Source organism: Plecotus auritus (assembly GCF_963455305.1).
Source record: "Plecotus auritus genome assembly, chromosome: 5".
Classification (NCBI taxonomy): domain Eukaryota; kingdom Metazoa; phylum Chordata; class Mammalia; order Chiroptera; family Vespertilionidae; genus Plecotus; species Plecotus auritus.
The window spans coordinates 47,863,708-47,880,835 of NC_137776.1; the positions used below are offsets into that span (position 1 = coordinate 47,863,708).

General features: G+C 41.3%; 1 protein-coding gene across 4 annotated transcripts in view; it reads right to left on the reverse strand.

Moving 5' to 3' along the window:
- RAPGEF4 (Rap guanine nucleotide exchange factor 4) overlaps nt 1-17,128 on the reverse strand; it is a 270,049-nt gene that overhangs the window by 220,931 nt on the left and 31,990 nt on the right. For all 4 annotated transcript variants that reach the window (XM_080671018.1, XM_080671014.1, XM_080671010.1 and 1 more), the window contains exon 2: nt 2,949-3,091. Coding sequence is in view for 2 of the 4 variants with exons in the window: in XM_080671014.1 (XP_080527140.1) it covers nt 2,949-3,091 (143 nt within the window). In the remaining 2 variants the exon portion in view is untranslated. The remainder of the gene's footprint in view (nt 1-2,948; nt 3,092-17,128) is intronic.

Consider the following 17,128-nt stretch of genomic DNA (forward strand, 5'->3'; position numbering starts at 1 on the left):
TTCTTCTCATCTATCAACAAAGCTATATCGTATTTATTCAATATTCTATGAAGTGAAATTCTATTTAAACGTAACTCATGTTTATAGAGCAGTAATAAAGAATGATAACCCGAGTACCATATGATCCTTTGAATTTAAGAAGAATGATGTTCTATGCAATTTATCTTGAAGACATTATATTATGATTCTTGGAAAATTATTATTCTAGATGGGGTACATATTAACAAGGTTATTTGAATCAATAAAACCAGACCACTACCCCAATTTCTTAAGTCTATTTCTATTAAAAGCAAAGTGTTTTCTAGGACTAAATGTCTCCTTTGAAGCTAAACAATGAATGATTTAAAAAAATTAAAATCTGCTTTAAAAGTTTTAATGATTGTATTATCTGTCTGTTTTCTTGTTATTTTTTGTTTCTTGTTTAAATAAATTCACTGCTTTAGGCATTAGGAGTTAACTGCTCCTTGAAAATGACTCTCTCATCACGAATTTCTGAACCTGATTTTGCTTTACTTTTGTACTCTCAGAGAGGAAACATTTAGATTTTAGATAGAACCTTACTTCCCATATCATGTTCAGACAGTACTTGGGAAAGTCATTCTGAAACACGGGTTCAAAAATTTTCCTTGAAGCTGATTGAAGCGCCATCCCTGCACCGGAACGTTGCTGGTTTGATTCCCAGTCAGAGCACATACCTAGGTTTTGGGTTTGATCCCCAGTTGGGATGTGTATGGGAGGCAGCTGATCAATGTATCTCTCTCTCCCTTCTCTCTCTCTCTCTCTCTCTCTCTCTCTCTCTCTCTCTCTCTCTCTCTCTCTCTCTCTCTCCCCTCTCTCTCTCTCTCCCCCCTCTCCCTCTAAAACAAATAAGATAAAAATCAATAAAGTTCTTTTTTAAAAAATGTCATACAAACCCAACAATCCTTTTAAATATTCTACCTAAATAATCAGATGGAATTATCTGACATTTTAACATTCTTTTCATAGTTAAAGTCAGCGGTCTAGTGACTCAATAAGAAATCACATGAGGACTCAGTAGGACAGCTGGATTCTGGCAAGGCCAGTGCTCCCGGCATAACAGCAAGCCCCTGGGAGCCATACTTAATGTGACAAGCTGCTCTCAACTCCCTGACTAAGGCATGCTGTGGAAAGGGGAGGAATGACAATGGCATCACACCAAGTGCAATGATAAGCTTCAGATGGGGAATTGATGAGTCTATATCTGGCCTCTCCAATAACTGCTGTTCCTGGCCTTTGCAAGTGACTTGATTTAGAGTTAGGGCTTTAACTTCTGGCTCCAAAAGACATTATCAGTTGCCAATCATATTCACATTATATATCATATTAGATTCATTTTGAAAATGGTTTTAAGCCTGGCTGGTGGGGCTCAGTGGTTGAGCATTGACCAAGAGGTCACGGTTCGATTCCTGGTCAGGGCGCATGTCTGGGCTGCAGGCTTGATCCCCAGTAGGGAGCATGCATGAGGCAGCCAATCAATGATCCTCTCTCATCATTGATGTTTCTCTCTCCCCTCTCCCTTCCTCTTTCTGAAATCAATTTGTAAAAACCAATTGAAAATGGCCTTAAGAAACAGAAAATAGAGTTTCATTCCCAAGAGAATGAAATTTCTGATATCAATAATAATAATAATAATATGTTTGAAAACAGTGCGTTTGAATGATTGTGTTAATAGAAGTGTGACTGTGTGTGTGTGTGTGTGTGTGTGTGTGTGTGTGTACACATGGGAAAACATCTTGAAGGATACACACAAAGGGTTAATAGTAATCTCTGGGTTTGGGAATTGCGGTGATTTTTATTTTGTTTGTCTTCTACATTTTCTAGGATGATGTTGTGACAGACCCTGTTGGTTTCCCATCCAGAATCATGCCCTCCCTTTCTCTTATCTAACTGAACATTATATATATAAGAATTATATACAAGTTTCCATCCTCCTTCCAGGGCCAAGTGCTCAGAACAAGAGTTTCTTTCCTAGCTCCAATGGGGTAATAAGGAGATTGGTCTAATTCAATCATGGCAGTCCCATTATCTTTGAGGTGACTGGTTTAGATATGGGCTTGTGATACAATTCTAGCCAATACAGGAAGTCTGCTGTGGAACTTGTGAAAAAAAGTCACAAGAAATAGTCCTTTAGCAGGATGATTTGCATTAGCATGCAATGCTTCCAACAGCAGCAGCTGTCTTAGATCCATTTGGGACAAGTCTAAGGACAGAGGCCAACACCTGAAGATATACAGCAAAAACCAACAAACAAAAAGATGGGAGGGACCTGGGACTTTAATAATGTCATTGAGCCAACCCTGAAGCCATCCTATCTCAAGACTTCTGGCATGTGAGTAATTGATTTTTCCTCTTACACGAGTAATTGGTTATTCAAGCCAGTTGGATGGGAGTGTTTTGTTACAGCATCATAAAGCATCCAACAAATAGGAAAGCATTAATTTTTTAACGAGAAAATACTTTTATAAAAATGCAGCTAACCATCTTGTTTTACTCTCCCTGCCCCTTATTCACACCTGGAATAGACAATATCACTGAGGTTATTTCAAAACATTACTATTAGCAGTAGTTAAGTGACCTTCTATCTTTAGTTGAGATTCTACTGACTATCATCGTATTTTGGGGTTAGAGAAAATAATTATTTGAATTTCTAAGGATACAGATGAATTATGTGAATCGGTATATTTTTCCAGCTCCATCTGGATGTGGGCTGACCTGAAAGAGCCATTTACATGCTGTGAACAAAGGAGTTAAGGAAATGCCTACATGAAACTGAATAAACAAAGTAGAGGGAAATGTCAATCTAATACCTTCACTTGAAGCTCAAATATTGGCACATAAATACCCCATGTGCTATCTATCCCCACAGAATAACCACAAATAAGCACAAACTGGACATGAAAGTATACTATTGGAGTTGAGTTTCTTACATGTTATTCCTTTTTCCAGATTTTCATAATAACCACATAAACAAATCTGATGAAGGAGATTTGGGTGAAATTTCTCAAAAGCTTTAACTTCTTTCAGCCGTGTGAAGATTATATCCACATCTTCACTGGATCGTTCCAATGGTCTATAAAGGGGAGACAATGCACAAAAAGCTGTGTTAGCAAGGATTTACTTGAGTCAACATGCATTATTTTTGTTATATTAAAGTTTACCCAACTATCCTAATTACAGGTTTTTCATTGCAAATGTTTATCTAACCTATCCCCATCACAGGTCTTTCCAAGCTTTCCTCAACTATTCACCTTAAATCATGTTTACTGCAGATGGTGTGGCATTTCAATTTATGATAAAAAATATATATTTGCCCGGCTGGCCTGTCTCAGTGGTTGAGCATCAACCTATGAATCAGGAGGTTGTGGCTCGGGGGGAGGGGGAGGTGTGCATGCAGGAGGCAGTCAATCAATGATTCTCTCTCATCATTGATGTTTCTATCTCTCTCCCTCTCAATTCCTCTCTGAAATCAATCAATCATATATATATATATATATATATATATATGTGTGTGTGTGTGTGTGTATGTATATATGTATATATGTATATGTGTATATGTATATATACATACACACACATATACATATATACATATATACACACACATACATACATATTTGGTCTTTGTCCACTGCTCCTGGTACATAGTTCCTAAAACTTGTAATTTCCTATGTAAGAGCCATAGGGGCATCTTTGGTTATATTTGGTCTTTTGTCCTCAGTTCCTGAAATGCTTCAGAACCATGAAGGTGGAATGGGTGCCTTGTTACTCATAACCAACCCCCTTCAACTACAACTGAGTTTACATTAATGAGGTGACTTTTTTAAAGCCCCGAAATAACCTAAGGATGGCAGCTGGTTGTCAGCGGAACCACCAAGTGATTAGAGGGTTGGAACTTTCAGTCCTACTTCCCACCCTCCGGGGAGGGGGTGGAGGCTGAAGATTGAGTTCAATCACCAAAGCCAATGATTCAATCAACCATGCCTATATAATAAAGCCTCCATAAAAATCCTTCAGCTACTGGGTTTGGAGAGATTCCAGCTCGCTGGACAAGTGGAAATTTGGGGACAGATGGAGCGCACGAAGAGAACAAGGAAGCTCCATGCCCTTCCTCATACCTTGCTTTATGCACCTCTTCTATCTGGATTTTCCTGAATTATATCCTTTTATTAAAAAACTGGTAATTTTTTTAAATAAAAAAAAAAGTAAACTGTTTTCCTGAGCTCTGTGAGCCACTCTAGCGGATTAATCAAACCCGAGGAGGACGGGGTGGAAACCTGTTTGATTTATGGCCCGTTGGTCAGAAGCACACGTGACAACCTGGTCTTGTGATTGGCATCTAAAGAGTGAGAGTTGGAGGTACTTTTGTGGGACTGAGCCCTTAACCTGTGGGATCTAAGGCTACCTTCAGTTAGACAGAGTCAGAACTGGCTTGAGTTGAGTTACATTGCAGGACACCTATCTGGTGTTTCAGAATTCCTCATCTGCTGTCTAAACTTTGAAGCCATAGACACAATGAAAAGCAATGTTATCTGTCATTGCTTTTATTGGGTATTTCAGGGAGTAGGGAAAATTCCACTCAGCTAGTGGAATATCTTACCTATCCAACCTCTATAATCTAACCCTGGGGATAATCCTTCTATTGCCCTTCTTCTCTTGTGAATCCATAATTTCTGAATGCCACATAGATTCTTAACTCCATAGAGGTTAGGCTTGGCACTTCCTTTACAGATCTCACAGTACCCAGTAGAGGGCCAAGCATGTCCATTAGTGTGATTTTCTACCGTGACCTCAAACTGAACTCATCTTCTCTCCCACATCTGCTACTGCACCTGCACTCCTTATTTCCATGCATGAAGCAGGCTCGACCTCCCTCATCACATCCAGGTAATTCTACCTGCTCAGTGTCTCTCAAATCTGCCCCCTCCTCTTACCCCTACTGTCACTGCCTCAGTTGCATGTGAATGAAGGGCATGTGAAGCCTGTATTGGGACATGAAGCTGAACAGTATGGCAGTCCTTTCCCAGGAGGCTAGAGAGCTGGGTTCCACTTAATAGACAGCAGAAGTATTTTTAGCAGTAGTGACATGATTGGATGTGCATTTTGGAAAGATCACTTTGACTGCAAGTAGAGGCAGATGGGAGAGAGTAAAGGCCAGCCACCAAGAGGCCAGTTAGGAAGCTCTCACAGTGTATCGAATGATGAGGTGGATTTCTCTAATTATAACTCATTCCTTTCCACTCCGCTTCCACAGCGCTGGTCCCCTAAGTAAACAGAAGTAAAAGCTCTAATGTCAGAGAAGTTCTTTTCCTTAGCCTGACATCTGATACCTAGGGCCCATTTTTTAAAATCACTTTTTTAAAACTTCACTTTTAAACATGTTCAGACAATTTACAAAAAAGAATCATTTACAAAAGAAGATACTGGTAGGCAGGACTCAAAGGTGACCAGCAATGGCCCACACCCTTGTATATTCCTCTTGAACATGGACAGAAGCTGTAATTTGCTTTTAGTCAGAAGAACATGGAAAAAATAGAGCTATATCACTCCCGTGATTATGTTAGGTGTAGGGAGCAGCTATAGGGTTAAGCCTCGGACTGACCTGTTGGCAAAGCCACAAACAAGTCCCAGCTTAGAGGGCACAGCCCTCTTAGCATAATTAAGCTTGACCTTATGTCGCTCCCTAGATCCTTCCTGGGTAGCTAATGGGCTATGGGAGGTGCAGCAAGTGCTGCTAAACAAGTGAAACTCATAAGAACATTGTAACTATGGTGACCACTACCTCGTTTACCTCTGACTATAAAATAAAGGCTCAGCTTGCCATCTGGATCTCTCTCTGTGGCCTCAGCCAAGCACAGGAGATCACCTAGACCCAGCTTATTCTCTTTGTCTGTCTTTTCTAAATCCTTCGCCATGCCCACCCCCCTCCCAACCCTGCCTCAGGCTCACCGAACCCTTGGCTGAGCTGGCCTGGCACAGTTAGGTATATGACAAAGGTAAAGAGATTTCACAGGTGTAATTAAGACCCCTTGGACAGCATGGGAAATATCCTATCTAATAAAAGAGTAATATGCAAATTAACCATCACTCCGCTACACCACAAGCCATGCCCACAAGCCACGCCCACAAGCCAATCAGGAGCGAATATGCAAATAAGCCCAACCAAGATGGCTACAGACACAGAGAGCAGGAGGGAGGCTTGGGTTTCCCCGGCAATGGAGGAAGCCAAGCTTTCCACCTGCCCTTGCCAGCCCAGGCCTCCACTCAAGGCTACAAAGTTTCAATGATAGAAGATACATAAATCCAAACAGAAATGGCAGCAGCCACAGAGCTGGAAAGAGCAGGAGGCTAGGGTTGCCCCCGGCGATGGAGGAAGCCAAGCTTTCCGCACACCCTGGCTGGCCCAGGCCTCACTTAAGGCTACAAAGTTTCAATTATAGAAGATACATAAATCCCAATAGAAATGGCTGCCGCCGCAGAGCAAGCAGAAGGCTTGGCTCCGCTCCAGGCTACAAAGTTTCAATTGTAGAAGATATATAAACCCCAGATACCAGGGCCTCTGCTTGGGTCGCCAGGGGGTGTGGCCAGCCTGCAAACCACCACAGGCCCCTCGCCCAGGCCGCCTCACGCCCCAAGGGAACCCCCACCCTGATCCGGGACACCCTTCAGGGCAAACCAGCTGGCCCCCACCCATGCACCAGGCCTCTATCCTATCTAATAAAAGAGTAATATGCAAACTGACCATCACTCCAACACACAAGGTGGCTGCCCCAATGTGGTCAAAGATCCTGCCCTAATGTGGACACAAGATGGCCACCACAAGATGGCCAGCAGGGGAGGGTAGTTGGGAAGAACCAGGCCTGCAAGGGAGGGCAGTTGTGGGTGATAAGGCCAGCAGGGGAGGGCAGTTGGGAGGAACCAGGCCTGCAAGGGAGGGCAGTTGGGGGCAATCAAGCCTGCACGGGAGGGCAGCTAGGGGTGACCAGGCTGGCAGGGGAGGGCAGTTGGGGGGGACTCAGGCCTGCAGGGGAGGGCAGTTAGGCGTGACCAGGCCTGCAGGGGAAGGCAGTTAGGGGCAAACAGGCTGGCAGGGGAGCAGTTAGGCATCAATCAGGCTGGCAGGGGAGTGGTTAGGGGGTGATCAGGCTGGCAGGCAGAAGCAGTTAGGGGCAATCAGGAAGGCAGGCAGGTGAGCAGTTGGGAGCCAGCAGTCCTGGATTGTGAGAGGGATGTCCGACTGCCCGTTTAGTCGGACATCCCTCTCACAATCCAGGACAGTCGGACATCCCTCGAGGGGTCCCAGACTGGAGAGGGTGCAGGCTGGGCTGAGGGACACACACCCCCGTGCATGAATTTCATGCACCGGGCCTCTAGTAGTAAATAATACTGTAATAACTATGTCTGGTGACAGATGGGTACTGGAAATATTGGGGGGGGACACTTTGTAAAGTATATGATTGTCTAACTACTATGCTGCACACCTGAAACTAACACAAAAATAATACTGAATGTAAACTGTAACTGAACAAAATATAAAAAATTGTTTTAATTGTGTAAGATTCCTAATCAGTTGACCTTAGTGAATCAAAAGAGAAACTTTTTTCCCAGGTGGGCCTGACCTAATCTAGTGAGTCCTTTAAAAGAGGATGGAAGAAGTGGGAGGTTCCTTTGCTGGCCTTGAAGAAGGAAGCTGCCATGTTGCAAGGAGGCCACAGAGCAAGGATGTGTGAGGTCCCTGGCTGTCAGCCAGCAAGAAAACAGGGACCTCAGGTCTAAAACTTCAAGGAATTGAATTCTACCACCAATCATGTGAACTTGGAGGAGGTCTCCAAGCCCCGGAAAGGAACACCAAGTCAATGCCTTAATTTCAGTCTTTAAGACTCTGAGCAGAAGACTCAGACAAGCCATGCTCAGGCTCCTGCCCATGGGAAGGCAAGATGATAAGTGTCTGCTGCTCTGGGCCACTCAGGTTGTGGTCATTTGTCACACAGCAATAGGAAACTAATACAGACATGAAGTTATTTTCTCATACTGACTCACTTGCTTGTGGGTTCACTGCCCTCCTGGAACTTTTCCTTACAACATTCTCTCTCATCTCTGAAATCCAACTGATAGCATTTTTTGGCATCAATTTTATTATGTGTTATTATTTCACATTTCATGCATGCAAATATAGGGTATCCCAAAAGATGCATATACACACTTTGAATAATTATAAAGGCAGTATTTAAAATACACTTCATTTTCTCAAATTTGAGGTATCAGCTGTTAAAGTGTACACACATTTTTGAGGGACACCCTGTATTGTCTTCTGGGAGATACTCTTATTCATCTATTCATTCATTCAGTAAATACTATTGGGTTTTTTATATATATACATTTTATTAATTTTTTACAGAGAGAAAGGGAGAGGGATAGAGTTAGAAATATCGATGAGAGAGAAACATCGATCAGCTGCCTCCTGCACACTCTTTACTGGGTATGTGCCCACAACCAAGGTACATGCCCTTGACCAGAATTGAACCTGGGACCCTTGAGTCCACAGGCCAACGCTCTATCCACTGAGCCAAACCGGTTAGGGAGGGTTTTATTTTTTTATCAACCACTGAAATCACTGTTTTCCTGCTTTTAGGGTTTTTTTTCCCCTCAGGGTTCTTGAGCTCTTTTACTCAGCTGACTGATGAGGGGGTGGTCCTTCCCACAGCAAAGTGCTTGCAAATATTGATTATCATATACCTAAACAGCAGGTCATCTAAGGGGAGATATTTCTGTTGATTTTATGGTTATTGTATATTTTCCCCATGCTTATGTGTTATTTTGTGTTCTGTTATTATTGAGTGCTAACTCCTATAGAAGCTCTGAGGGCCCTCATGGGACAATGGACGCCAACACCCAACAGTCAGACATGTGGGGGTGCAGGAAGTAGGCAAAAAGGAAAGGGAAAGTGGGAGTCAACTGTTCTCTGCGCAGCTGCCTCTCTATGATCGTGAACTTGGCCAAGAAGTGGACAACAAGAACAGACTTAACAGCACTGTCTTCTTGAGGAATGTATGTAATGCTCAATTTCCTCAACTACTTCCCTTGTCGTTTTTAAATTTTAATTTCAATTGTAGCTAACAGATAACATCATTTTAGTTTAGAATGCATTTTATAAATTTCAGTAAGTCTTTTAATGACCAGTAAATTAATTTCAGACTATTGGGTGTCATGTTAACTAAATATATTTGCATTAAAGTGAATTCACAGTTTGTTCATTTTCTTCTTTTTTTTTTAATTTGAGAAAGAGAAAGGAGAGAAAGAGAGATTGATTTGTTGTTACATGTATTTATGTATTTATTGGTTGATTCTTGTATGTGCCCTGACCAGGGATAGAACCCGCATGTTTGTTCCTTTTGTTTTAGCAGTAACTTAGTATAATAAAGAGCTAGTCCCTACCCCTAATGAACAGTTGAATCTGGGATAATACATGTGAACTCTATAAATTATAAAAGGCTAGAGAAATAATTACTAGTACCATCATCTTCATCATCACCATTATTAGCCACAAAATCGTTTTAAAATAAGTGTCTAACAAAAGCAATGAGTAAAGTTCTTCAAAACATACTAGAGTTCTCATGTGCCTTTTAAAGGCTTTATAGATAGGTGTGCATGGATGTTTTTTTTCTATTATAACAACAGTAAGATCTCAAACACTATGTATTTGACAATCTTGGCCTTTTTGTAACACTATTAACTTTTCAAAGGGCTTTGAAATTTTTGACCAACCTGTTAAATGAAACAGGTTTTATGAACCTAATTTTACACGCAGAAACATCTGATGCTGAGGTTATGTAATTACTAATATACTAAAATCATGTGTACTTATAACACCAGTGATGGCATGGATCTATCAAAAGTCTTTGTAACTCAAGATGTTTACCACTTACCATGTTATTTTAATTATGATTATTAACCACTTAGAATGCTGAAATGTTTACTCTTTACTAATTACAAGTTTTCCTAACAATGTCAACAATATTCAGAAAAAAAGGTATTGAAAATACATTCATTCAATCTGTAAATATTTACTGAGTATCTATATGAGAGGAGAATAAAGCCCTCCAGTGATTTTTTTTAAAAAAGGCATGGTCCCTGCACCCAGGAAGTTAAAATTGAATCAGGGAGAATTGTATATGTACAGCAATTATCAAGCTGAAATGTGGTAAGAAGCACAGTTAAGACAGGATAAAGGAAATGGGAATTCAGAGGAGGAACAGACATCACCTATGAATGAAAGTTCTACAAAGACTTCACGAAGGCATTATTGTAAATTCTCCCTAAAATTAGTTCTTTCTCATTTCTCTTTTTACAACTACAGTGATATTACTGGTTAGCCATTTAGTCCTAAAAATGGCCACACTCACTAGAGACCTGTTCTAATAACTCCACTTCCTGAGTTTCCTACACCAACCACTCCCCACCACACAGACACACACACACACACACACACACACACACACACACACACACACACATCAGATACATACACACAGATACACACACATACATCCAGAAATGCAGACACACACAGATACATATGTACAAATACACATACACTCACACATACTGACAAAGATTCTTTGTTGTCCAAACTTTAGTCAGGTTCTTGAACCTTCTCTTGGACCCATCTGTACACCTCCTTATAAAATCTATTTCTAGCAAAAATCCTGCTAAGTCAGTTTAACCAGAAACCCCCCTCCCTCAATACCTGACCACCTGCAATATGTGATTGGGTTGCTCATCCTCCACTATCCCCCAGGTGATGTCTGATCACCCTGGCCTGTCTTCAGCAAGAATTCAGTTAGGTCCGTTTAATAGAAGCCCCTTCACCCCTGAAGTTTCCTCTTAGTAATTCCCCCCTCCCCCTGAACCCTACTCCTTGGCTATAAATGCCCACCTCTCCATGCTGTATATGGAGTTGAGCCCAACCTTTCTTCCCCACTGTAAAGTCCTATTATAGTGGTCCCTATATCTATTGCCACAGTCTGGAATAAAGTCTGCCTTACCATCTTTTGTTGTTGTTGTTAACCCTCACCTGCGGATATTTTTTCCATTGATTTTTTTTGGGGAAAAAGGGAGGGAGTGAGGGGGGGCGGAGAGAGAAAGAAACATCAATGGATATTTAGGTCATTTCCATATCTTGGCTATTGTGAATAATCTAACCACCACTCACTTCAATGCTATACTTACATACTACTTTCAAATCAAAACATTGACTTAGCATTTTTATCCACTTATTCTGTGGTTTCTTCAAGTTGTCCCCAAGCAGGGGCACCAACAGCAAGATACAAGAGGTTTTCCATGAACAGCTAGGTTTAAAATAAATTAATTAAAGCCTTCATGGAGAGTTCCAGGGGAATGTAAGCTGAACTGAAATGCTAAAGGTCACACAATACATAGCATCTCTGACAGCCAGAGTACACAGACTGCCCTGACCACCCTGGACATCAAACTGAGACTCCAAAAATGCCATGTTAGCCCAAGATTTAGACCTACCCTAAAAAAAGCTCACAAATAAGCTTCAGTAAAAAGCAAGCTGACTGGCCAGTAAGTTAACTGCCTATGAAATAGAAGTTGACATTCTTTAAAGAAAGAAACAAAATCCAGATTCTCAATATCACAGCAACACAATGTCTAGCATACAATCAGAAATTGCTAGATAAGCAATGAAACAGGGAAATGTGGCTCATAAACAGAAAAAAGTAAATAGAAACAGACCCAGTGATGACAGATGTTAAAAATATCAAACAAGGACTTTAAAAACAGTTATTATAAATATGTTTAAAGATTTTAAAAGATTAGCATAATAAGAATGGTTACTTTAAAAAGGAAGTAAATGGAAATTCTAAAGCTGAAAAAGACAAAATATGAAAAGAAAAAAATTCATTGGATGGGCTTAAGATAGACTGTGCACTGCAGAAAAAAAGATCAATGAACCTTAGTACAGGCAGTAAAAAATTATCTAAACTATAGCATGGACAGAAGAAATATAATAATATTAACAATAATAATTTTATAATAATAAAAATAACAATAAACAGAGATTCAGTGACCTGTGAGACAATATCAAGAGGACTTAAACTACATAAAATTGAAGTCCCATATGGAAAAAAGAAAGAAAATGAGGAAGAAAAAAACATTTGAAGAAAAAAAATGGCTGAAGTTTTTCTAACTAAAAGGCAGCTAATATACCAAAGAGTCTAAAATGTTATGAAATAAAACGTCTTCTTTGAGTATGGTTGATTAAAAATGGCCACAAGTGTTTTGTCATTATCACCATCAAGAAATGGGACTTACTTCCCTCTTCATAAATCTAGGCCGGCCTTGTGACCAACAGAATATGATAGAAGTGATACTATGTGACTTATGTTTAGCACTATCACTGAAAAGCAAGTTGCTTAATCTCCATGGGTTCTACCTTAAAACAACTACTGATCAATATGGGACTGGCTTCCTCATATCTGAAAGGAAGCCATGGGGCTAAATTATCCTCGAGATTCTGTCCATTGTTAGAAAAGTCCATCTTTAGATTCTGTCCATCTTTAGAAAAGTCCAAAATAGGAGTTATATATTGAGCCAAGAAATAAATAAAAATAAATCAGGGTTTTATGTCAAAGAGTTAGTTGAGAATATCTTAACCAAAATGGGACAGGACTTTCCAGATCTATTGCTAAGTCAAAATGCACTCAGGAATTTGGTTAGAAGGATGTTCTCTGTACAGTATAACTGGCTATGGCCTATAAGTTAAAGATTATATAGTATAGGGCCTTATCAGCTAAAAATTATTGATAAACTAAAGATTAAGTAGGGCACAGTAGGATGCATTTCTTAGGATATTGTCAAATTCTCTTTTCCTTCACAGTGCCCCGGCTTTAATAGTGAGTAGATTGTTAAATAAAACTAGAGTTGGCTAATAGAGAATATGATTTTTGGTAAATTTTTGGTACACTAAAACCTTTTGTCATACCCACCCACCAAGACATCTCATTTCCATAATTCCAACACTATAAATGCCAATGAAAACAGATGCCTTGAATTTCATTCTTATGCCCCTTCAGAGTGTAAAATGGCAAGAGCAGTCCTCACCAACACAAATTTCCAGCACGCCTCACTGCAGAGAATGAAAGGCCCCAGGCAGCAACATGATTTGTGCCAAGGACATATGGCGGGGATTGTGATTAGTTAGGGATGAAGATTCAATTTGACAGTCTTTCTTTTTACTGTTAGTCATTTTGGTTTTCAAAATTATCAGAATTGATAGTCCAGGCTCGGTAGGCTGGAGTATAGAATGCTATAAAAGAAAGCTGGCCTTGCATATAATTTCAGGCAATGTTTGAATTATTACATTCGGCAATTATGACTACCCCAGCAATAAGATACCTAGAGACAGTTCCCTAAGGAGCAGTGGCTGGCCAAAGTCGATATCGGAAAGGGAACCTTGTTACAGTCACGTATGGTCCACTTGGTAAACAGGTACTGTGACTTTCCATCTATGCAGAAGCCAGCTCCAGTTTGAGAGAGTGTAACCGACTTCCTAAAAGCCAGAGGCTGGTCCACCTCTTAGTCCTGCTGTGAGGAACAGGAAGCCGCTCCTCAGGGCCAGCAAGAATCAGATCTTCACACCCATCCCAGTCTCAGGTCTCCTAGCAAACAAAACAGGAAATATCTTTGCCCCACCATTTTTTCACCTAAGCAGAGATAAAGAGCATCACAATTCTGAATTTCAGTCTCTAGCCTCTGTCATTCAACAAATCTGTTGGATGTCTACCACGTGCGAAGTACAATTAAAAGGTTCTTTGAGAGTCACAGGAAGGACTTTGATTCTGATCAATAAGGGGATCTAAGACCTCTGTCTAAACGATGGTAATGCAAGGGTGAAAGCAGTCCTATGGGGCCATATAAATGTACACAGACGTCTATATAAAGACTCCTGGGAGTTCAGAGCTAGAGGAAGCAAGAATGAGTAGAAAAATCTTTACAGAGGACATTTTTCTTCAAATTTTCTACTTTCCACAGCATTTTAGTTGAAATTTGAACTGGTCCATGAAGAGTGGGCAGAAATTGTATAAGCACAAACAAAGGGTAGCAGATTTCCAGGCAAGAAGATGACAGAAGTAGGAAATTATAGGCCAGGAGAAGCCAGTAGTTCCAAAGGTCTAAAGTGCTAATGGTTTCTCCAAGGGGAAAACTGAGCAATGAGACTGAGACAGGACAGACTGCATTCTGCTAATCACTCGGGTCAGCAGAGAGCTGAAGGAGACTGAAAGAATTAGAGCCATTATTTTAGAAAATTCATCTTCTAGCAAGGAATGAACTAAAGGAGAAAGGGGCAAAAGGTATGGAGATTAATTAGAACAGAGCTTTAGGGCTCCATATATAATACCTTTTACAGTATCATGCCGCCTTCATTTCCATAACACTTACACAATCACATCCATATGCTCATCCGTAGGCGTGACAATAACCATCACTCTCTTCTTCTCTGCCCAGTGCCCACTTAGAAGTAAGGTGACACTTCTAAGTAAGTCCAGGACAGCCATGGCTTATCCGACAGTCCAGTGAAATCAGTAACAGTGCCACCAATGACTCGCAGAAGTATCCTGACTTAGACCATAAATTACACACGTACCTTATTTGGATACCCTTTCTCCTTCCACTGTTCTGCAAGCATTCTCCTGCATACCAAGGGCAGGGAGCCAATTTGTACAATTCACAGCCCACTCCCGCACTCACTGTATGGTGATTATGCGGTCAGTTTGTCTCCCTCCCCATGTCACCAGGTAATCCCCATTCTTCTGGATTTAGAGCTCTGCTGCCTTCGTCCCCAGCTCCAGAATGGCGAGGCCGAGCAGGATACAGCTCCAATGGAAAAGGTGTTGGTGCCGGAGAGAGGGGGGTTGGGATGCAGTGGAGGCGCAGGAAGAGGCCACAGGGACTCTCAAGGCTGGGGCAGGGAGAGAGGGAGGACAAGGGCTCTCCAGCTCTTGATGAGTAAGATTCCTGACCTTTGTCTTCTCTCATCTGCAAGCCTCAGTGGGTGTGTGAAGATGATGAAAGGATACATGGAATCAGGACAACTGAAAAATGTGGCTTGATGGCACGAAAGTAATACTAATTATAGTGGTTTATTTGAACATCCTAGGAAGCATTTGTCCCTAATTACAATGCTGTCCAAGAACAAATATGTAAATTATGAAAGGTGCCAGATCAGTTTTATTATAGCTTTAATTGATAATAATAGTAAACGCCCTATGTGTGTTCATAATTATGGTTTGTTACTCATGTGGCATGATCACTTGTTTACATTACTGATTCCTCCTAATATTAACAAATTATCGGATACAGTAAAAGATCTGGATTTTTCAGGCACCTGTAAATGTTTATGGGGCAGAAAAAGCCAAGCCAACAGGAATGATCTTTTTTTTTTTAATCTTTATTGTTCAGATTATTACAGATGTTCCTCTTTTTTCCCCCCATAGCTCCCCTCCACCCGGTTCCCACCCCACCACAGGCCCTCGCCGCTCCCCCCTCACTGTCCTCATCCATAGGTGTAAGCTCTTTGTCCAATCTCTTCCCGCAAACCTACTCCCCCTTCCCCCTGAGAATTGTGAGTCCGCTCCCTTTCCATGCCCCTGATTCTATTACATTCACCAGTTTGTTTTGTTCATCAGATTTTTTTACTCATTTGATTTTTAGATTCACTTGTTGATAGATATTATTTTTTGTCACTTTGTTGTTCATAGTTTTTATCTTTACCTTTTTCTTCTTCTTCCTCTTCTTAAAGAATATCCTTCATCATCTTACCTGATAATAGAGAAACATGTAAATTGACCATACCTCCACTACGCCCACAGCCAATAAGAGTGAGTATGCAAATTAACCCAACAAAGATGGCGGTTAACTTGCATACATACCTGGGTCCCGGGAACCTCCTTGGCACCCAGGTCACTCCCAGCCGGCCATCGGGTGGAGGCTTTAGGCTTGGGAAGGGGCCAAGCCTGGGATCGGAGGGAAGGGGTTAAAATCAATGGAAACATATCCTCAGGTGAGGATAAAAAGAAAAATAAAGAAATGTCATATCCTATGAAGGACACATCTTGAAAATGCTTAAAGAAAGTTGTCATTTTTTCATGGTGAAGGGACTGGAGTCCGTGTTGATGAAAATACCTTGGTGGCTCCAGTGACTGGCAGTGGCTGCAGCAGCGGGGTGATGGGGCTGGCGCCTTCCCCTGATCAGCCTGGGCGCCTCCCTCAAAGGGAGGCCAGACTGCAGCTTAGGTCGGCTCCCAACGGGGAGCAGGCCTAAGCCATCAGTAGGACATCCCCTGAGGGCTCCCAGTATGTGAGAGGGGCAGGCTGGGCTGAGGGACCCCTCCCCAGTGCACGAATTTCATGCACGGGGCCCCTAGTTTCATATAATACTGGTTTGGTAGTGATCAATTCCTTTAGTTTTTTCTTGTCTGTGAAGCTCTTTATCTGACCTTCAATTCTGAATGATAGCTTTGCTGGTAGAGAATAATCTTGGTTATAGGTTCTTGCTATTCATCACTTTGAATATTTCTTGCCACTCCCTTCTGGCCTGCATAGTTTCTGTTGAGAAATCAGCTGACAGTCATATGGGTACTCACTTGTAGGTAACTAACCGTTTTTCTCTTACTGTTTTTAAGATTATCTCAAAGTCTTTTGCCCTTGCCATTTTAATTACGATGTGTCTTGGTGTGGTCCTCTTTGAATTCCTATTGTTTGGGGTTCTCTGCACTTCCTGGACTTGTAAGTCTATTTCTTTCATCAGGTAGGGGAAGTTTTCTATCATTATTTCTTCAAATAGGTTTTCAATATCTTGCTCTCTCTCTTCTTCTTACAACCCCACCCAAGCTGTGTGCAGTGGCTTTTGCCTATGAATGGCCTGTCCTTTTTCAACCTAAAACCTGTCCAACAGGCAGCAGCTGGGTCAGGCAGCCCCAAAGCAATCAATCTGGCAGCAGCAGCCTGCCTTGCCACACAGCTGGGCCCTGACTGGGTACTTCCAAACCCAATACAAAGAGGAGGAATCTGCAGATCTCTCTGTAGC